This window comes from Lepidochelys kempii, chromosome 10 (assembly GCF_965140265.1).
Source record: "Lepidochelys kempii isolate rLepKem1 chromosome 10, rLepKem1.hap2, whole genome shotgun sequence".
NCBI lineage: Eukaryota > Metazoa > Chordata > Testudines > Cheloniidae > Lepidochelys > Lepidochelys kempii.
The window spans coordinates 7,031,602-7,053,075 of NC_133265.1; the positions used below are offsets into that span (position 1 = coordinate 7,031,602).

At 52.8% G+C, this 21,474-nt stretch overlaps 2 protein-coding genes across 4 annotated transcripts in view; one reads left to right on the forward strand and one right to left on the reverse strand.

Moving 5' to 3' along the window:
- The window catches only part of GRAP (GRB2 related adaptor protein), a 36,390-nt gene extending 19,362 nt beyond the window's left edge, over positions 1 to 17,028 (forward strand). Inside the window, exons 4-5 of one of the 3 annotated variants that reach the window (XM_073361788.1) lie at positions 9,248 to 9,524; positions 13,745 to 17,028. In XM_073361788.1, coding sequence (XP_073217889.1) covers positions 9,248 to 9,524; positions 13,745 to 13,930 — 463 coding nt within the window. In that variant the 3' untranslated portion in view covers positions 13,931 to 17,028. The remainder of the gene's footprint in view (positions 1 to 9,247; positions 9,525 to 13,744) is intronic. The other 2 variants (XM_073361790.1, XM_073361789.1) reach the window with 2 other exon arrangements.
- An 868-nt stretch (positions 17,029 to 17,896) lies between these two features.
- SLC5A10 (solute carrier family 5 member 10) overlaps positions 17,897 to 21,474 on the reverse strand; it is an 82,538-nt gene continuing 78,960 nt past the window's right edge. Inside the window, exons 10-13 of the mRNA XM_073361791.1 lie at positions 20,938 to 21,153; positions 20,622 to 20,717; positions 18,855 to 18,960; positions 17,897 to 18,129 (exon numbers count right to left, since the gene is read on the reverse strand). Coding sequence (XP_073217892.1) covers positions 17,936 to 18,129; positions 18,855 to 18,960; positions 20,622 to 20,717; positions 20,938 to 21,153 — 612 coding nt within the window. The 3' untranslated portion in view covers positions 17,897 to 17,935. The remainder of the gene's footprint in view (positions 18,130 to 18,854; positions 18,961 to 20,621; positions 20,718 to 20,937; positions 21,154 to 21,474) is intronic.

Consider the following 21,474-nt stretch of genomic DNA (forward strand, 5'->3'; position numbering starts at 1 on the left):
TCCATGCAGCTGCCCCGCTCGCCAGGAAATTTCAGGCCAGCTCAACAGCCTGAAAGTATTTGAATCATGTGGCTGTTCTTGAATGAGCCCCTGTGAGGGATCAACAAACCCCCATCCTGAGGCGGGGTTTGGGGGGAGAGAGCTCCAACTGAATGCCTGATTCTGCAGCTGCTCTGCTTCTTGCTTTCAAGATCGGAGAGATAAGGTGGATGATTTACTCCAGCATTCATGCTCAGTGGCAGGCACGGGCGGCAGGGAAAGTAACAGCAGAAGCCCGTTGCAACCAAGGGGAATTCTCCTATACCGCCGACTAGAAGATGTATTTGTGGATTCTTGATTTCCAGGCCAGAAAGGACCATCATGATCATCCAAAGCGACCCCTTGTACAGCACAGGCCACAAAGCTGCACCCAGCCATTCCTACAGCTGGTCTCATAAGCCAAGGTCCTATTTTTATTTGCATTATTTATGGCAGAGTCTTGGAGCCTCGGTCACAGATCAGGACCCCACTGCGTTCAGTGCTTTACAAACACAGAACAAAAAGACAGCCTGGCACCAACTTCCCTGCTGGTTTTGCTTTTCCATTTTTATTTCGCCAAAGCACTTACAAATGCTTTAGGCCAACAGAGATGTTTCCCAAAAACAAGGAGCACAGAATTCACCACTATCCGTCTACCCAGAAATGACAGAGACCCAGCCAGCGGACTAATTGCCGAAGGACTCCAGGGCTTGCCGTGAGCACTGACAGCCCTTCCCTCTACGTGCCTCAGTTTCCCCATCTGTAAAATGGGGAGCATGATACTTTCTCCTCCTTTGTACAGCAGCTTGAGATCTCCAGACAAATGCTACAACAGTACTAAGGATTAGTATTGAATAATGTAATCAGGTGTAAAATTCCACCCCAAGGAGTCCACTGAACTCTGCTGCTAGAAACAAACTAGAGCACAGGTCCCATCAACCTGGCCACGGGAAAGGCACCCGGTTAGCTAACTGGGCAGCCGGTCCGGCTGGTTTAATCTCTCCTGCTGTAACATGCAGGAAACACACTGCAAGCTGCTCGGTGGGAGAGAATTCACTAATTAGTTCAATGCATTCTACTCTCATGTAGCAGACACGTTGCTATTATCCCTGCAATAATCAACCGAGCTTCCCCTGTGCACTCTCAGCACACGTCTGTTCCTCTGAAGAGTCTCTCAGTCTGGATTCTAGCTGCCTTCATTCAAACTAGCCTCCATCCCTGGGATGCAACCGACTTTCCAAGGAACTGCCATACCTAGGATGGCCCTGGTCCGACAAGCTGATACACCGACAGCCAGTGGAATCTGCTCTGGGGGCAGGGATCTGCCCATCCTAATCCAGTTGTAGGATCGGGGCTTAAGGTTTAATTTTAGGAATTGCTAAAAAGGTGTTTGGGGAAATTAGGACCAGGAAGAAAAGGCTCAAGGATTTTTTCTCTTTTAACAGTGTGGCCGCTTGTTGGAATCGCTGCCTTTCTAGCATGTTCTTCGTTTCCTCAGATCAGCCCCCGGCTAAACTGCCTCATTCTTCACCACTCAGGCCTGGGGGCATTTCTAATTTACTCATGGGCCCAAAGGTTTCTCAGAACATGCATGCATGCCCCCTCCTGAAATCTAGGGGGAGCGCGGCTGACATGGAGGTGACAGAGGAGGCCTCTCGATCGGCCGGTGGTGGAAAGCCAGCCAGGTAACTCACAAAACACTGAGATCAGTTCTGTGTGCATTCTGGGTATGGCTCACCCAAAGCCACAGCCTACATCAGCACTGCTACTGTGTTATTATAGTGATGAGTGCGCATTCATTACGAGCTCCCGGCACCATTTATCTCAATGCCTTCCAAATGCTTTAGGCCAATAGCGATGCGTTTCCCAAAAGCCAGGAGCACAGAACACACCATTGACCATCTATCCAGAAATTAGGGAGACCCAGCCAGCAGGCTAATTGCCCAGGGACGCCAATTAACAAATGATTTGAGCAAAGGTCCTACTATAAGCAGCCCTTATACCTGAGACCATGGGGTGTGTTCCCACCAACTCACCTTGCTCCTCCCTGCGCCCACCCAGACTCCAATTCCATGGAGGCAGAAGCCATCAGGTGTCCATGAAGCATCTGTCAGGGTTTGTCTGTCATCCGCCATGGGCAGAGAGAGCTCCTCTCTCAGAATCCAGCCTGATCTTCTCTGATACTCTGTCAGGCTGCAAACAACCATGGTGAACCAAATGCCATGGCTGGGATCCCAGATAGTCGGCAGTCAATGAACCTGACTCTCCTCTCCCTCTGGGGTAAATCAGGAATAACTCCATCCAAGTCAATGGAGGGGCACCAGTGTAAAATTGACATGAGATGAGAATCAGGCTGGAAATCCATGGGGCCTGGTTGGGCCACCCTCCCGCAGGTTGACTAGCTCCCCTGGAAATCCATGGGGTGACTTGCAGTGTCAGGTCCTGCATTCTGTGCACCAAAAGCACCCGGTGCTACAATACGTGCACCTCTCCGGCGGGGAATCCCTTGCTGCCTGCCGCTGGCTCTTTGCCAGGATCCCCCTTCTGACCCTCACCAGCTCCCTACCCAGAGAAGATGGCCTGGAGGGAAGGCAAGAAGAAGTCAAACCGATATTCCAGAGAACACCCCGAGAGGCCACTGCATGTTCCAGCCTCCCGGCGGAGGGGACCAGCCACCCATCAGGTGCTGGGGCAGAAGGTGTCAGTAGCACCGTGGGGGTATAATTGGAGCGGGGAGAGGATTAGACCCACCCCCACATCTGTCACCAACTCTGCTCCTCCTCTCCCTAAAGAGACACACTGCCCGGGGACAACGGAGCTGGTTTGCTCTCTCTGCCCCGAAGCCCAGTGGAAAGTGAGCAACTGCGGGGAGGGATCTGTATGCCATTGCAGCCTGGCATGGAGCAGTGTGCCACCCAGGGCCTCACCGAGCCCAGAGCCTGGCCAGCGCTGCGAGCCCTTCATTGTTCACACACAGTTAGGACTCGGCAAGAGGTAAAGGCCTAGCAGCTTCAGTTATGTTGCAAGAGTTTGGTCTGCTTTTTAATCACTATTCTCCTTTTCAATTATTTCTTAATTAGCACACACAAAGCTATTAGCTGTAATACTGCATTATACAACTCCCCCTCCCTGTTTAACTTTCCAGTAATCAACTCCGAGCAGACACCCGCAAAAACATTAATAAGAAAACAAAAAGGGAAAATTCATTATAGAAAAAAAAATTCAGGGTTTTTTCTGTTTTTTTTTTTAATGTAATGTGAAAAAATGCCCGAGGCGTTGTTTTATCAGTGAAAACCCAGAGAAGTTTAAGATTTCTGTCTTCATTAATGTTGCGTTTGCCAATGTTCATGAGGTAAAGCACTTGGGATGTGAACATATCAAATTTAAACTTTAAATTCTGACCACTTGATTTACTTCAATTCAATCCAAATTGATTTACTTCAAAATTGGCCTGATGTTTAGATCTCGAGAGAGCTACAGAACAAGACAAGTTTGAGGTTTCTAACTGTGCTAGTGTGGGGTTGGCAAGTTCAAAAGTTGGTCTCTACCTTGCAATCTGAGTCATGCAGGCAGATCCCTGCACTCACGAGGAACCTCAAGATTCAGTCCTCACAGCAGTGTTCTCGCCCCTTGCATCTTATGGACCAGTTCCTCAGCTGGTGTAGCTCAATGTAGGTGGTCTTCAATGGAGCCACCCAATTTAAATCAGGTGAAGCTTCACCCTACATCTCCCAACACAATCTCTTATTACATCACTCCCCCACACACATTTCTTTTATTCACCAACATCAATTCCCCATTTCCTCCAGCTCCCCCACAACTTCCTCTGCATCTGGCCCCTCTCTGATCCGCTCCGCTGGGAACATGTTCTCCATTCCAGCCTGCCCTCCATTCACTCACAGCAATGATATTAATAATAAACAAACCATAGTCCTGGCTTCCCCAGGGCATCCTGTCTCCCTGGAGACTTGTGGACATAGACTGCAAGATCTTTGGGGCTGGGGCTGTCTGGTTTGTGTCACGCACATTGTCAGCACCTAACAATTAATTATATTACTATGGGAGCTGAAAACAGAACAGGAACTCACCTGGGTTGCAGGCATTACAATATAATATGCTTATTGCATGAACTCCCCCACCCTTCCCAGATCCACACACACACCCTCCTTTGTTTAGTCTCTGCCTTGGCTGTGCTGTGTCTGATTTAGATGATTCGCTTCTTGGAGCAGGGATACTGTCATTTTATTTCCCTATAGAGAGCTGCATGCCCCCTGAATGACACTGTCAAACCGCGCCAGGATATCAAGTATGTCCTGTTCCACAAGGCAGCTGTGTGCAGCTACTTGGATTGATACTTGCAATGCTTCCCAAACGCTTTGGATCATGCCGTTGTCCCAGCCTGCTTCTTTTGGGGTACCCCTTCTTTAGGGGTATTTATCCGCTGGGCGGCCATCTGGTGGAGCCGCTGCTAGGAAGTACTCTGATGTTTTGTTCTCTCGTGACCATCCACCCCCATTTTTAAAAAAAAGTGTGATGATCAAGGGAAATGGTGCCTGCTAGCTAGTAAGGGAGCGTAGACCTCACACCTGGCCCACAGAGGCTGTTATCTGATCAGTTCACATATGTTTTCCACTGCCGGATAGAAGATGACTAGACAGTCTACAACACCTCTCAGCATCACAGAGAGATCTGCCCAGAACAACTCTGATTGCATCAGCAAACTCCAGCCTGGCTGGCACCGTCCCTGGGATTTTTGACAGCTGTCAGCATTAGCCCAACTCTGAACCCATGGAAGTCAAGGGTAAAACTCCCATTGTCTTCACTAAGAGCAGGGTTAGGCCAACACAAAGTGCTTTGAAAAAGCCCATCCTTCATGTTTGCAGCCCTGTATGCAGCAGGCATGGTTGTTGCACTCCAGGCGGTACACAGGGATTGGAGAGAAGCACTAGGTATAGCCCTCCATCCCGAACAGACGTCTTAAACCCTCTACGTGTCCATCCCCTAATCTCAAGAGCAGAGGATAGAAGTGACAGAGTGTAGGTGGCGAATGGGCAGGAGTTGCGTCATGGCCACTGGGCAGTCGAGGAGCTAAAGGAGCGCTCAAAGACGACACGGTCATTGTGGAGAAGCTAAACGAATTATTTGCCTCAGTCTTCACTGCAGAGGATGTGAGGGAGATTCCCACGCCTGAGCCATTCTTTGTAGGTGACAAAATGGAGGAACTGTCCCGAATTAAGGTGTCAATACAGGAGATTTTGGGATAAATAGATAAATTAAACTGTAAAAAGTCACCAGGCCCAGATGGTATTCCCCCAAGCGTTCTGCAGGAACTCAAATGTGAAATTGCCCAACTATTAACTGTGGTATGTCGCCTATCGCTTAAATCAGCCTCTGAACCAGATGACAGGCAAATAGCTAATGTGATGCTGAGTTTTTTTTAAAAAAAAAAAGGCTCCAGAGGCGATCCTGGCAATTACAGGCCAGCAGCAAGGGCCGGCGTTAGGGGGCAGCAAGCTGGGCAATTGCTTGGGGGCCCCGCGAAGCTACATTGCTCAGGCTTCGGCTTCAGCCCCAGGGGGTGGGGCCTGGAGCCCCGGGCTCCAGCTCCATGCAGTGGAGCTTCGGCGTTCTGTCCTGGGCCCCAGCGAGTCTAATGCTGGCCCTGCTTAGCGGACCCCCCACACCTGCTTGCAGCCCCCCCAAGGGGGTCCCGAACTCCTGCTTGAGACCCACGGCTCTAGACCCAGCTCTGAGCGTGTGTGCACCTGATATATTGAGTAATTGTGTCTGCACAGAACATGGCTTTGTTACCATTCCTTTGCCCTGCATTGCATTTAAAGTAGCTTTGACATACCTCTTGCTCTCCCTAAGGAAGGATTTTGCCATATGCGTCTCTGGGTTTTAACATTTCCTTCGCTCACAGTATTGTAACCTCAACAACACAACATGTCACACTAGCCCTTCCGCAGCCAACTCCACCCTCCCCAAGGTTTCCTATTTATACTGACCCTGCTCATGCCACTCCCCTGTTGTGCTGAATATCTGCAGCAACTCCGGGCTCAGACAGCTGTTAACTCTTTGCTGCCCCTTCCTTACAACTGGCCTCCAGCATTTCCCACAGCATGCCCAGACCCGCTAGCCTCTCTGCCCCGAAGAGCCACTCCCTGTTCTAATTGTCACCGCTCAGTCACCAGCCTTGTTATTCCAGGGTTCAGCCTGCCCTGATCCCTGGGGACAATGCTGAGGAAGTCTGGGGGAAGATTTTATATCCCCCTGAAACAAAGCCAGGACAAACAAGAGGGAGGGATTTCACAGCCAGCCTTAAGATTAGAGACGCATTTGGCTCCGGATCCAGATGTCCCGAGCCGGGGCTTTGCTTTGTCCCACTGCAGCACTAGCAATCAAGGGATAAAGGATTTGGAGCTGGATTTTCAGGGGTGCTGGACACCCACAGGCGTAGCAGGAGCCCATAGGAGTTCTGAGCACACAGCACCTGTGTCCCTGAGCGTTTGAGGCCCTGGGTTTATCATCCCTCCTCCCCTGCCCCATGACCCCTAGCGCCCGCATGTATCTGGCATGCTAACCCTGAGAAGGGCTGAGGCTCAGTTCCACTAAAGCCCCTTTACAGCCCCCTGCCCAAGCCCCCCGCCGCGATGGTGCCCAACAGTCACAGGGCCACAACAGGGCCATCAGCTTAGGAGGCAGGCGAGGGGCACCACGGCGGATACAAATTGCATGATGGCTATTTTCTGCTTCCTAGGGTCCATGGGAAGCCAAGCACAAGTTAGAGCCACCCCAAAGCCAATCTAACCTACCACAGGGCCCCGACCCACCCCATGGTACCAGCAGCGTAAAGGCAGCTTAAAGCCCTCTTAACCCCCTGCCCTCTGGTCCTGCCTCATGGAGTAACTGAGAATCCAGGGGGGAGATTTTTACAGTCACAAAGGGCAGTTAGCACCCAACCACCCCACGGCACGTCCAGGCCACTCTCTGACTGTGTCTCTGGGCCCTGCCGTCATTACGGGAAAGGTAAGCAGGGCCAGGCACGCTCAGCTCCACGCCCCTGTGCCGAAAGTTTCCCTGTTCAGCAGGGCTGTAAAAGGGAGATGTGATCCCAGCTGCCCGGGAACGTCAGCCTCCCGGCACGGAAAGTCATTTCATAAAAAGACATTGTGTTGCCCATGGCATGCAGGTGGCTATTCTGTTTTATGGGCTTTAGACACCAGGGCAGGGTTCTGATCCGCAGCACAGATCCTGCAGAGTAACAGGGCTGTTCTTTTCTGACTTTCAGCTGCCGAGTCTGTATATAGTTTCTGGGAAGGTGCGTTCCTTTCTTCCCCTCCAATTCTTCAGTGCAACTGGCTGCTCCGAGGAGCGCTAGTCGTGGGCTAGGCCCTCATTGTGCTAGGTTCTGTACAAAGAGTACAAAAAGGCAGTCCCTGACCCAAGAGCCTCCAGTTTAAGTCTGAGACAACAGATGGACACAGGCAGAGGTGGGAGCCCTAGGACACAATGAGACAATTCTCTTTGGGAATATGGTCACCCTACCACCCAGGGGAGCATATTACACCTGCACTCCATCAACTGCACCGTTCATGTCCTGGGGCAGTGCAAGGCGTCAGCTTGGATTTATAAAACCCTTTATGGTTTTTTTCTCCTGCACACCTGAGCGACCCGGAGCCCAGGTTGATCTCAGTTACACTGGTTTACATTGACTTAAGTGGAGTTACTCTGGGTTTATACTAGGTATGTACCTTAACTGTTTACTCCCTGGCTTTTAGAGGTTTAAGCATAGATCCACTTGGCCTTCTGAGACACTGATGATCAACATTAACTCTGCCTTAATGGAGAGCAGAGAGTAGACAGACAGGTAAAGCCCAGTTCTGATCACTTATTGCTAACAACATCTATCAGCCCATCCGTAGTATTAATGCAAGTGTCTCTTCACAGCATAATAAAGCCAACACCGCATTATCCTGTGTTTTCCATTCCCCCTTAGCTGCATCAGCACACACAGCCCTGAGCAGACACTGGGCTCGTGTTGAAACAAAAACAAGTTTGTCCTAACTCAGGCAAATCAAGCTGTATGTTGCCACTTTCGAATACACCCCTCCTTTTATCCACAGACATGTTTAATCTCACTGGGCAGTTCTAGCCGACAGTGGGAAGTGAATATTTGCTGAGATTGCCATGCCCAGCACCTCACACAGCCGTCATTGGCCTGCAATGTCAATCAATAGCAATTAAGCATCAGGAATAATTATGAGCTGGGTGGGATAAAAGTGCCGATGCAACCCTTTTATCTATCAGCAACACCATCCATGTGTTTGTAACACACCTACCCTGATGTGTTATCTTTAGCCGCACTCTGCTTTACCACTACCAGGGTGCGTGGGAAACAAACCTGTTGTCCTGTAGTTCACAAGGAATATGGCCTTGTCTGCACCTCTGTGAAGTAGATACTGACCATTCCTCTGTTTGCAAGGGGAGATATTGGTTCATGCTAACAGAGCAGATTGCAATGGAAGGAATGGTCAGCAGAGGCAGCTGGGCACCACATCTGGGCTGTATTGCCTTCTCTGCTACTGACTCACTGAGAAGCCGTGGGCAAGCCACTTATGTTCATTCTGCCTCAGTTTCCTTATCCATTAAATAGCTAGAAAAATACTCCTCTACTCCTCGGGGTGTTGCAAGGCTTAAGTAATTAATTAACAGGTGCAAAGCACCCGGCACGCCTCAGATGAAAAGGGCTGGTGAAGGGCAGGTTATTAGTTATTAGCATTGTGCAAGTGATGGGAAGAGTCAAATGCAGGCAGGACGCCAAGCGGGTGATGTGTAGCCCGTGTTTTGGAACCCACAGTTCCTCTCCATCAGGTTCGTAAATCAGCTTGCACACTTGGGCCTCGTTCTGCAGACACTTGGGCACACGCCCAGTGTCATGTGTGCAACTGGTCCCATCGTGGGTGTAAAGTTGAGCAGGGGTCCGCACGGGGGATTGAGGCCTTAGGGACTAGCTTGCAGAGCCATGTGTTCAGGAACCAGGGGGTTGGCTTTTGCAACACACAGGCCAGAAACAAAAGCTCAGATGCTATAGAATCAGATCCTGTCGGAGGGGCTGGATAAATCTCTCTACAGGCTGGTTCTGGGAGGAGAGGAGGGGAGTTGTGACACCCCTGCTTTAAAACCCACCTTTCAGAATAACAGCCTTCTTCTCTGAATGTGTCCACAGCTACGGGGAGCATGTCCAGCATTTCAAGGTACTCCGAGAGAGGAATGGCAAATATTTCCTCTGGGAAGAAAAGTTCAACTCCTTGAATGAGTTGGTGGATTTCTACAGAACCACAACCATCGCCAAAAAGCAACAGATCTTCCTGAGAGACGACAACCAGAACCATGAGGTACAGGGCTGTTCGGCTGTCCACACAGGTCACTCCAGGAGGGTTGCGAAAGAAGGAGAGGGCAGTGCCCAGCCCAGCATGTCCACTGCTCACCAGCCAAATCACAAGGCAAGGCCCCAGTGCAGCCACTTCACAATACACGTGGTATAATGGACACAGAGAGGACAGCCACAGGCTGTTAGAATTCTTTGAGGGGGTCAACCAGCATGTGGACAAGGGCAATCCAGTGGACACAGTGTACTTGGACTGTCCGCAAGCCTTTGACAAGGTCCCGCACCATAGGCTCTTATGCAGAGTAAGGAGCCATGGGATAAAAGGGGAGATCCTCTCATGGATCAGTAACTGGTTAAAAAACAGGAAACCAAAAGTAGGAATAAATGGTCAGTTTTCACAGTGAAGAGAGGTAAACAGTGGGCTTCCCCCAAGGATCTATCTGGGACCAGTGCTGGTCAACGTATTCATAAATGATCTGGAAAAGGGGGTAAACAGTGAGGTGGCAAAGCTTACACACAATACAAAATGATTCAAGATAATGAAGCCCAAAGCTGACTGTGAAGAGTTACAAAGGGATCGCACCAAACTGGGTGAGTGGGCAACAGTGGCAGATGAAATTCAACCTTGATAAATGCAGAAGTAATGCACATAGGGAAACATAATCCCAACTATCCATACACAAGGAGGGGATCTAAGTTAGCTGTTACCACTCCAGGAGGTCATGGTGGAGAGTTCTCTGAAAACATCTGCTCAAAGTGCGGTGGCACTCAAAAAAGCGAACGGTGTTAGGAACCCTTAGGAAAGGGATAGAAAATAAAACAGACAATATCATAATGCTACCATATAAATCCCTGGTACGCCCCCACCTTGAATACTGCGTGCAGATCTGGTCACCCCAGCTCAAAAATGATACATTAGAATTGGAAAAAGTACAGAGAAGGGCAACAAAAATTATTAGGGGTATGGAACAGCTTCCATATGAGGAGAGATGAATAAGACGGGGACTTTTCAGCTTGGAAAAGAGATGACTAAGCCGGGATATGATAGAGATCGATAAAATCAGGGAGAAAGTGAATAAGGGAGTGTTATTTATCCCTTCACATAACACAAGAACTAGAATTTCCTCAATGAAATGAATAGGCAGCAGGTTTAAAACAAACAAAAGGAAGTATTTCTTCACATAACGCACAGTCACCCTGTGGAACTCGTTTCCAGGAGGTGCTGTGAAGGCCAAAAGTGTAACTGGGTTCAAAAAAGAATTAGGTATGTTCAAGGAGGATAGGTCCACCAGTGGCTGTTAGCCAAGATGCTCAGGGGTGCAAACCCAAGCTCTGAGCGTCCCATAGCCTCTGACTGCCAGAAACTGGGTAAGGGCGACAGGAGATGGATCACTCGATAATTGCCCTGTTCTGTTCATTCCCTCTGAAGCATCTGGCACCAACCACTGTCGGCAAATAGGACACTGGGCTAGATGGACCATTGGTCTGACCCAGTGTGGCCATTCTTATGTCTATACTATAGTCACTCAAATGTACTTAACTCGAGTTAGATCACTCGACAGTGGCTAGCATGTGTCAGTGTTTCCACACAAGGTATTCACATGCGTTCTCTAGAGAGTCATCCGAGGGAGAACTGCAAACCGCATGCCTGCTAGGAAAACCACAGACTGGCATGTGAACCAGAGACTGGCAGACAATAGGGGCTTGATAGTTCAGCAGAGGTCAGTGCCATGAATCCTGGCAGCCATTCACACAAATGGCCAGTTACACTTCCACCCAGCTGCTGCTGCCTACAGGGTCCGGACACCCAATTCCCATTCATGTCAATGGGATTTAGGCATCTAACCCCTTTAGGTTGCTTTGAATATGTCAGCCATTATCACTAGCAGTTAGTACTTTGCCCTTTTCTAGTGTTGTCCACACAAAGCTCCCAAGGAGTAATGACTTCAGCCTCAGCACCACCTAAAGGGGGAAGGGAAGGGTCATTATCCCCATTTCATTGGTGGGGAAACTGAGGCACAGCAAGGGGAAGTGACTTGCACTGAGCAGTTCTGCAGCAGGGCCAAGAGCAGAACCCAGTCTCCTGGCCCCTATGCTTTAACCACTACAGCGTGCTTCCTCTCTCATCGCCCAGCAGCACCGTGTCCGTTTCCCTCGGCACTGCTCCTCAGAAACACCCATCGTGCAGGTATTTCCATGGTAGCAGGATTTCCTGCAGAGACTGTAGACTCCTCCTAGCCCTTTGATGGCTGGCATTGCTGGTGATTGGCAGCACTGGAAGTCTGCAGCTAGAAACACACACACACACACACACACACACACACACACACGGAAAGGAGCTCCTGCTGTGCCGGCAGATTAATTAATGCAAAGAGCCTAGGTTGCAATAGTGACTTGCCCTAAGAACTGTCCTGGCAGATCTGGATTGCAGTCACACGCACACCAATCCACACGGGAACTCACAAGCTGTTTGCCCTGCACGAGATTAGGACATATTCGCACAGCTTTCACCAGCCTGGCACTTTCCACAAACAATCCCAATACCATGTGAGTGCTGGAAGAGCCATGAAACTTTCACTTCCTGTAAACAGACCAACTCATTGCTCATATGAAGGTCAGGGAGACCCACACGCTGCAGTGGTGGCCCAGCTGCTGGTTACCTTTGGCAAGGGCTTAGGCTAGCTGCTCTGACTCCCCTGCCGGAGGAGAGAAGTATGTCTACACTGCACCCTAAGCCTGGGCTCAGGTTTGAGCCCAAGCCCACACCTTCTGTCCACACACAAATCAGTCTGACTCGAATCAGCAAGCACTCAGGACCTGGGTGCTAGGACCATGCTGTGGGGGTGGGACAGAGCCTGAGTCCCACTGTGAGTTGGGTCAAGTCCTGTTGTTTTGCAGTGTAGACGCAGCTCAAGCCCCAGACACAAGTCAGAAGGTCTGTGCAGTGCAGAATGACTGCATTAGCATGGCAGTGAGACCAGCTCCAGCAATTGTAACCCCAGGTTTATAGCGCAATGTGGCTGCTCAAGCATGGGCTAGGAAACACGGCAGCCACAAGCCTGGAGCCCACAGACCTGGGTTTACAATGCAGTGTAAATGTAAAGGAGCCAAACAGTAGCGAAGGAAAGAGGTTTGTGGAGTGAGGAGCTCAGCAGAAGGCTGAGCCTAGGGGCGTCTCAAGTGTTTGGTGGATCCTGGCCTTGCTCAGGCTGAACCCATTGCTGGGGGAGGGGTTCCTGCCTCTCTCTCCTCCGCAAGCTCTAGGTGAGACAGTTTTGCATGCTGCCAGGTTTGCAGAGTCCTGGGTGTTCTGCCAGTCTCTCTCCTGCCACTCAGCTGCAAAGCCTGGCTCTGGGCCTGCAGCTTCTGTTGGGAAGCCAATCGCAGGAGCGCAGTGCAGCCCGAGACATGCAGAGCTGTCCTTAAACGTGCTGATGGCGGAGAAATGGAAGGCCTGCGGAAAACAAAGCAAACAGGAGAGGAAGGCTGAAAAGGGGCTGGATTCGGTCTATCCCTGGGCTAGCAGTAACAGTGCTAGCTGACGGCTAATGCACAGCGTGCCACTCAGGGCTGGGGTGGGAACCGGCAGTGTACTCAGTCCACCACCAACCAGAACAGCAATCTGCAGAGGAGCGCTGGCCCTCGGTTCACTTTTATTGGGCACAGGCAGCTCTGCTTCCGGGGGGCATGACTTGTTTTGCCTCTGAAGGGGCAGATGGCCCGCAAGGGCCTCTAGGACGCTGCTCAGATAAAGCAAGGCCCCGGGCCCATAAGGAAATGTGATGAAAGTCGATGGATTGTAAGTGGGCAGCTAATGTTGCAGGGATCTAGAGCCAGAGCGAGCAGATCTGAATGGCTGGGAACGTTCGGCTCAGGACGCAGACTTTGCGGCCCAATCCTGGATCTCCGGAGGCCCTTTTCCCTAAGGACACGCTGTGAAGAGAAGGGAGCAGATTCTCAGTAAATCAGCCTGAATCTTTGGCTTCGGAAGGGTTCTGTGGATTTACCCCAGTGGAGGCTAGGACCCCACGTTGTCAGTCGGGGGAAAGAGGTGATGGTGGGTCGTGGACAGGTCCGTGTTTGGGCTCATCAGCCAGGGCACGGTCCCTTTAGCGAACGCTTTCAGACACTCGCCTCCATCCCTGCCCATTCGTTGCCGGGAGGCTCCCAGTGTCCCATGTGGGCGGACAGCATTCCCTCCCCGCACTAGTTACAGTACCTGCCCGTAATTCCCTGCAGCTGAGGGCAGAGGGGGGAAGCAGCATTTGCCTGTGTAGCTTTGATGCCTCTTCTGGCTTTCCCTCCTGACTCCTCTCTCGCTCGGTTTCACTGCAGGTGAAGAAGCCGAAGTTCGTCCAGGCTCAGTTTGACTTCTCCTCCCAAGATCCGTCCCAGCTGGCCTTCTACCGAGGGGACATCATCGAGGTCCTAGACTGCCCCGACCCCAACTGGTGGAGAGGGAAGATCTGTGGGCGCATCGGCCTGTTTCCACGGAACTATGTGCACCATGTTCACATGTGACCTGCTAGCCAGTGGCTGCCGGGACGCCGGCGCCCCCTGGCTGCCCCTTACAAAATAAACTGCAATCCCCTTGCCCTGACGCCATAGAGCTTTTAGGGGACAAGTCACCAGAGCACCAAGGACCTTTCCCAGGCTTAAAGCCCTACTGGGGGATGCTGCACTGGACGGACCTGAGACCTCTGGGAACTGTGTGCTCCGGTGAAGCCCCGTGCGCCGCAGAAGCAGCCTGCATTAGGCACTTACGCACGGGGTGTTCAGTGCGACAGAAGAGGAGGCAACTGGTGGTGTATCCCTTCTTCTTCGTCCTCCGTCTAGCGCCACTGCAAGCCCTTTGGGGCAGGGACCTTTGTCCTCACACCTTCCTGCTAAGTGCCAAGCACACAATAAACCATCATAATCCCACTGACTGAGCCTGCTCTCTGAGGGCAAGGCGTGTGGGGCTTGGCTTTTCCCAGCTCCTGGGCTTGTGAGCAGCCGGGTCAGGCAGCTGTCGAGCCAAGAGGATTAAGATTAACCCTTCCACCAAGTATTTCCAATGCGCGTTCCTTTGACTGCCTGCCTCCTTCTAGAATCAGCCCTTTTCCCTCCCCAGATCTCAGACAGGCAGGCACAGGGCCAGGGGCTTTCCAGTGGGGGTTTCTCATACAGACGTGACCAACCGAGCACACTGACTTCTGTAGGTGGGCAAAGGTAGGCATGGTGCCACCATGCCCAACTTGCCCCAAACCTGCCCCTTGCCCAAACCTCCTCTCCATTCTAGAACACCAGGGCCCTCGATGCAGCTGTCCCGTCCCCCTGGCGGGTCCCTGGGCATTCTCCCTGCATCCTGAAACTGCAGGGGGGTTTACAGAGGTTGCCCCCAGCTGCCGTTTCAGGAGACATATCTTTGAGCTTGGGCATCTCTCCCATCTTTCTCAGCCTGGAGCCACGAGGACCTGCTTGGATGCTCTCTGCACTGAAGTGATCCTGAGCAAACAGCGCGAGTGCAATCCACAGTGATTAACGAGGAGGCTGTGGGAGGGGACCGCGCATTCCTGGCACCTTTAATAGGGCTTCACAAAACAACCAAAAAGGCCCTACGGTTTTTACGGCACCTGGTTACGAGCCGACTCTGACACGCTGCCAGCTGTGTTCCATCGCTCACCCGGGGTGGAGTGATTGAATTCATTGTTTATGCAAATGTAGCTCTGTCCCACCCAGGGCTGGTGTCATCCCATTATCAACGGATGGCACAATTCTGGGCCAGATCCCACCTTGCCAAAGCAGGTGTGATGCAGCTGAAGTCAGTGGAGTTACATCCTCACGCCAGCTGAGGATTTGACCCAATGATTAGAAACTGCATGCGGATTGTGTGTTGGGCGAGGGGGAGGGGAGGTTGTTTTGGCCACTTTTAGAAGCCAGCGTCACACTTGGGAATCTTGCCAAGTGGGAAGGAAGAGATTAAAACTCCATGCCCTTGCAGGCTGCCTCCCTGAGAAGAAATGGTGTATTTAAAAAGCAAAGACTGGTGAAACCTGTTAGAGAAGGGGGGTCAGAGGCATAAGATGCCCTTTTTGTTCTCCTCCAACTCACCACAAGGGCTTCAGGGCTTGCTACAAGCTGCGAGCTCAGCGAGATGCTATTAATGGTCTAAACTTAAGGCTGTGGCCTGAACAAAGCATATAGCACCTTACAAATGCCTCTTATAGTTGAGGAGTCTAACACGTGCTACTTCTGTACTTACCTGAGCCTCAGGGAAAAAGTGGCCACAAGAGTGGCCAGCAAACTGAGCTGAAGAAAGATAAGGGGTCAACCTGGAAATGCTTTCCGAAGAAACATGTAATGAATCTATGGAACTCACTGCTGCAGGATGTCATTCAGGCAAATGGTTTAACTGGCTTCAAAAGAGGATTAGCCACTTCTGTGAATAAGCAAAATGTTTCATAGCTAGGTTCAGAGCTTCCAAAGGGCACCATAAGTCCAAGTGTTTCAGAGCACCAGAGAAATTTTACCCCATGGGCAGAAGTTTTACCCCATGGAACAGTCAGGTGCATTATGGGGGATCATCTTCTGCGGCATCAGGCTTTGGTCAATACTGGCAGCAGGCGGCACCAGACAAAATAGGCTGCCGGTCCATGTCCGTTTGGCAATTTTCTGTTCGTCCGAACTCAGGCTGTAAACTGGCACTAGTGCCTTGGTCTTTCACTCAGACTTTGTGCGTTGCTGATCGACTGAAAACCAGAGGGTAGCCTGGGACTATAAGGCTACTTTATTCACGGGCACCTAAGTTAAAGGCTACTGAACTAATGTTTGCCTTGTCCTGAGTTGGCTGAAGAAGGCTTGAGGCAGGCCTCCTTAGCAACGAAGAACGACCACTGTGGTCCACATCTGAGCCAAACCTGTGGGCTGCCTCGGCTTATCAGCTGCATGGACATCGTGACGGCACCGAGCTACTGAGCCACAGAACCCCCAACACAGCATCGTGTGCTACCGTGTGAAATGTCATCTACCTTCCCGCTCCCCTCCAACTGGCTCCAAACCTGGCTAGGTTGTAAATTCCACGAGACCAGTCTGAACCCAGAACACGCAGTGGGCTCCTTGTTAATATCGGGGGTGCATTAGGGTGTCACGTTTTGACTACACCTTCAGGGGGAAGGAGAAGCCTCTTTTTAGCTTCTATTTCCAAACTACTATTCAATCAGCTTGATTTTTTATCTATAGCTTGTTTCCTGAGGTCATTAAAGAAAGTAAAGCAGATCTCTCTCTCCAGAGACAATGAGACCAGGTTAATGTGACGTGGTTGGCAAGGGAAACAAATCTCACCAATGTACCACGGTTCAATATCACCATGATTCAGATATCACCATCTTCTGTTAGCCTGTGTCATATCCAGGGAAATTGTGTATGCACACACACACCTGCTACTTCTATGATGACATCATCCCATTAGGCCAGAGCGTATTGGCTAATATTGCGTCACTCCCCAGAAGTACAGCCTCCAGAAAGGCGGTACTTCCAGGACTGATGTGAAACCCACCCAGATTTCAGTGCTAGAGCGACACACTTCAATAATTCAGTGATCGTTTGCAAGCAACCAAGCAGACGGCATAGCCAAGGGATGCCCCAGGCACTGCGGATGGTCATGCAGATATAACTTCTAGCTGCAAACTGCATTTTAATTCAGAGTAAATAAAAAGTTATTCTGAGAAAACACAAGGCAGGGGGGTACACACAGAAGAGGGGTACACACCTGAGACTGGTTTCCATTTCCAATTTTAGGAAGGCCGTCTGGAGCTAGAAATACAGGCTAGACAGATGCTCCAGGGCTGACATAACAGTCTACTGTATGCATAAGAGAACTGCAGGACAGTTTTGTCCAAAGCTACTGCACCATGCAATGTCTTTGCCATAAGCTTCTTTAGAGTCAGTGGCTTAGATCTCAAACAATATTCAATGGAGAAACCAAAAATGGACAAGTCTGGAAAAGCCAACTTCAGCTTCTGACGGCACCCCGGTATGCACGCTGCTCCCATGCAGCTCTGCCAATGCACCTCAGCCCTGACCTGCAGCCCCCCTGCTTTTCCAGCCCTTGATCTTCCACAAATCTCTCCTCTCCCCCGAGCTGAAACACCCCCCAGCTATTCAATGCCTGGGCCCCTCCCGAGCACCACCTCCCCTTGCCAGAGGGAACTGGGGAGAGCATCCGACACATTTCACCGAGGAGCTATGGCAAGCTTTATCTCACATCTATGGGGGGGAAAGAGGCCGGAGGGACCTGTTGTGCCAACCCTGGTACTCCAACCTTCTGGCCCACGAAAAACTTTGGGACAAGTCTAGCTGCTGCAAAACCCTCCAATGCCCAGAATGTAGGGGCATTAATCACACAGCTCTCTCCTTCCACCTTCCCTCACCCCATCCCTCCCCACTACACCTTCCTCCCCTTCCCCCTCACCCCTCCTCCCATCCCTCCCCGCCCCCTGGCCCTTCCCCCGATCATCTCCCCCACATGGCCTGGCTGCAGTCGGGTTAAGCGAAATAGGCATAGCAGAAGACATTGACACACATCAGGATGACAGCATTGATGCAGCAGATCCTTGCCCAGAAGGGGGCCTCTGTGGCGTCCCTCAGGGCCTTTGCTGGGGGTCCCTCAGCCTTCGCCCCCTGGGAACTGCGGAAGAAATCCATGCCGGGGCAGGTCCCTGGCGCCCCCTCCTGGGAATCTGTCACAGATGGAGAGAGACTATGAGGGGGACAGAGTCATGGGGACCACCTGCCCTGCACACGTCACATGGGCCAGGGTTGGCCAAAGAGAGCTGTGCCTGAGGATGCGCAGAGCAAGAGGGCCCCTGTTTCAAGGGGTGAGGGAGCAGGGCCAAGCAGCCAGTTTGGGAACTGGACCCAACCCCAAAGCAGAACCTGATCCCCAAACCCACGTGGCTCTGGTTGAAACAAACAAAGACCCCTCCCCCCCCCAGCACCCTGACCCCTCCCCAACCCCCTGAGCTGGGATTGGAACTCAGGACCGTCCTGGCTCCCAGCCCTGTGCTCAGAACATGCGGCAGGCCACAGCAGATTTCCAGGTCTAAAGGCAGGTCTGCAGCTGGGATTCCCAGGCTGAGGAGACATCCCGGCCGTAGCTGGGAGCGAACTAGCGTGCCAGAGCATAGCCACGACCGCACAAGCAGCGGGAGAGGCTAGCCGCTGGGCTACATCCCCATCCAGGACGCTAGGCACGCACTCATGCCGGCCAGCCCCTCCCGCCACTCACACACCCACGCCTTGATGTTAGTGCCCAAGCACGATCAGATCTACATCCAGTATGTCTCCTTGAGGTGGGAATGACACCCCCAGCTCAAAGCGCAGCCCACCCCTTCGGCATTGGGTTCTTAGTCCCAGCATTGGGTCCATCCCAAGCTCTGGCCGGCCAATATCAGATCACACGTACCCTCCGTTCCTCTCCTGGGTGAGCGGGTCCCTGCTGATGCGCTGGCCATGGAGATCTCGGGAGGCAGGCACCCCCGGGAAATGGTCCACCAGGTGAGGTTCTTTATCTGGAACGCAGAGCAGGAAGCTTAGAGGGGCCAGAGCAGCCAAGCCAGAGGAGAAGAGCGGCACAGTGAGAGGAGACGAGCCGAGTACCCACCCTCTGAACACCGGGCCCCTTTCAAGTGTCTCAAGTTGGGCATCTGAAAACGGAGGCCCCCAGCGTCACTAGCTGCTATGGCAAACTGAGGCTCTGGAGTCTGAGGCCTGATTCTCCTCCCCCGCAGAGGAGCCGCCCCCAATTCCCCCCAGGGTGAGAGGAGGCCACACCTGAGGTCGCATGGCCTGCGTTACCTGAGCACGGAGACAGCGCTCTCCCCCCGCGGTGCGGCCACAGCTACCCTGCGGTCCCTCGACCTGGCCTGGCAGCACTCATGCCCTCCAGACACGGCCCCACAGATGAGGGTTTGATCCTGGCCCCTGCGCTGGGTGCTACCCTAGTAAACCCAAAGAATCAGCTTGTTGTGGGGGGGTGTCCAGACCCGGGGAGCTAATGCAGCAGTGTCTGGGAAGCATCGTCTCACCTCACCCGCAGGGTGGGAATTGGAGGAGCCCAGTTATTCCTCTGAGGATGCCCAGCAAAGAGCCTGTAGTGAAGGACAGGAACAGCCCGTTCCCGGGGACATACCCAGTCCCCAAGGTGGGAGGTCACCCAGCGATCTCCCCATGCTGCTCAGCCTGGCCAGTGTCTCTGCAGACAGTTCCCCTAAACACCTGCCAGATTCGAACCCCGCTCTGACCTCTCCAGGCCGGATCCTCAGCTGGCTGTAAATCAGGGTAGTTCCACCCCCTTCAGTGGAGCTACTCGGAGGTCCACCAGCTGAGGCTCTGGCCCAGGGCCTGCGTGGGTCAGTGCAGAATAGTGTGAGCTCGGACAGCGGCCGGCGGGCAGGAGAGTCACTGGCCATGCCCACAGCCGGGGCAGGTCCTTGTGCTCCCTGCACCCCAAACTCCTGCATGCTGCAGGGCTCCCCTGAAATAAACCCCATGCTCTGACACCTACAACCATCTCCCTTTCCTCGCCCTGGCCCCAGACTAGGACAGCAGAACCAACACCCCAGCCCCTGGGGAAGTCCAGACCCAGAGCCCAGCTCCATGGTTGGAGCCTCTGTCTACAATGGCCTGACCCCAAATGCCACTGCACTGGGGGAGGAGGGGAATTTCCATGTGCGTGTGGGTCCCTCCCCCCCATAGCGTGTTCTGGGTGCGAGCTCATCACCCTTCCCTGCTCCGAAGCCCCATCCCCGCTTTCACGTGACATAACGTCCACCAGGCGTAGGGCAACGCCAACAAGCGGAACACAGCGGGTCGGTCTGGTGTCAGGATGCCTTCTGGCATGGGTGGAGCAGAGAGGACATCGAAGGCGGTTCCCCAGAGACAGCTATTCTGTGCCTCTTGCTGGAGGATTTGGATAGGTCTCCCTGGCCCTTAGCTCAGTGATCACTGCCCTTGTTCCCATCCTGAGAAGGAGCCGCCTATCCCAAGGAGACACATCCCTTGCCGGACATGGGGGCTTCCCTGCACGAAGGAAGGATCCGCGTGCCTGGGCGCACGTGCCGGGTGGATCTGAATGCCACAGCAGTGACTGTGCTCAACACTGCGCTCCTTTGTGTGGCTACCCAACCTCAATCCGGTCCAAGAGCAGAAGCTGAGCCCAGGGCTGCTTTACCTGTACATTTGCCCATGGGCCGTGGCTTTGGACTTTTGCTGCCAGCCATGTGCCATCAGGGCTTCGCGGAGGGAGGGTGCGGGCTGTGTCTTTTCCCTGCGGGGGCAAGTGGAAATAGGAGACCTGCTCGCAGGACCTGCCTCCTGCCTGACGTGCCCACCTTGGCACCCCCGCCAGATTCCAACAACATCGGACTTGGCCTGTGCAGGGGGTTGCGAGGAAGGGCGGCCACCATGGCCTCTTGGCAGCAGGGAGGGAAACAAGGGGCAGGTCAAATGTCGCTTGATCCTCATCGGGGCCGGGCGACTTTACCCACCTGCGACTCGGCAGGGGGCCTGCTCAGCAAGCTGATCCCCACCACGGTGCCGGCAGTCAGAGCGCAGAGGAGGATGGCAAAGTGGAGGTAGTGAACGTCCTTCACGAGGGAGGGGCGCTCGTCCGGGACGCCACAGCGGGGCGAAGGGTACGCAAACTCCAGTCCCATCCTGGCCAGGCCTAGCACCAGCCCCAGCATCAGGCCCCAGAAAGCTCCCTGCAAAACAAAGACGTTCAGGGCGACGGCACCTCCCCCGGCGGGAATCCGTCATGTCCCTAGGGTGGGCGAGGGCTGAAGAACGCTCTCCTCTACTGAACTCCCTTCCTGGCTGAGCCGCGGCTGCAAGCTCACCTCTGTCAGCGAGCGCTTCCTACCGTGTCCGCAGCCTGGGTGACCCGGCCAGGTCTTGTGGTTAAGGCCCTGGGGTGGGACTCGGGAGTTCTAGGTTCAAATCCCAGCTGTGCCATAGACTTCCCATGTGATAAGTCTCTTTCCGCATAGCCGGAGGTGCAGCTCAGCTTCCTGTACACACGTTAG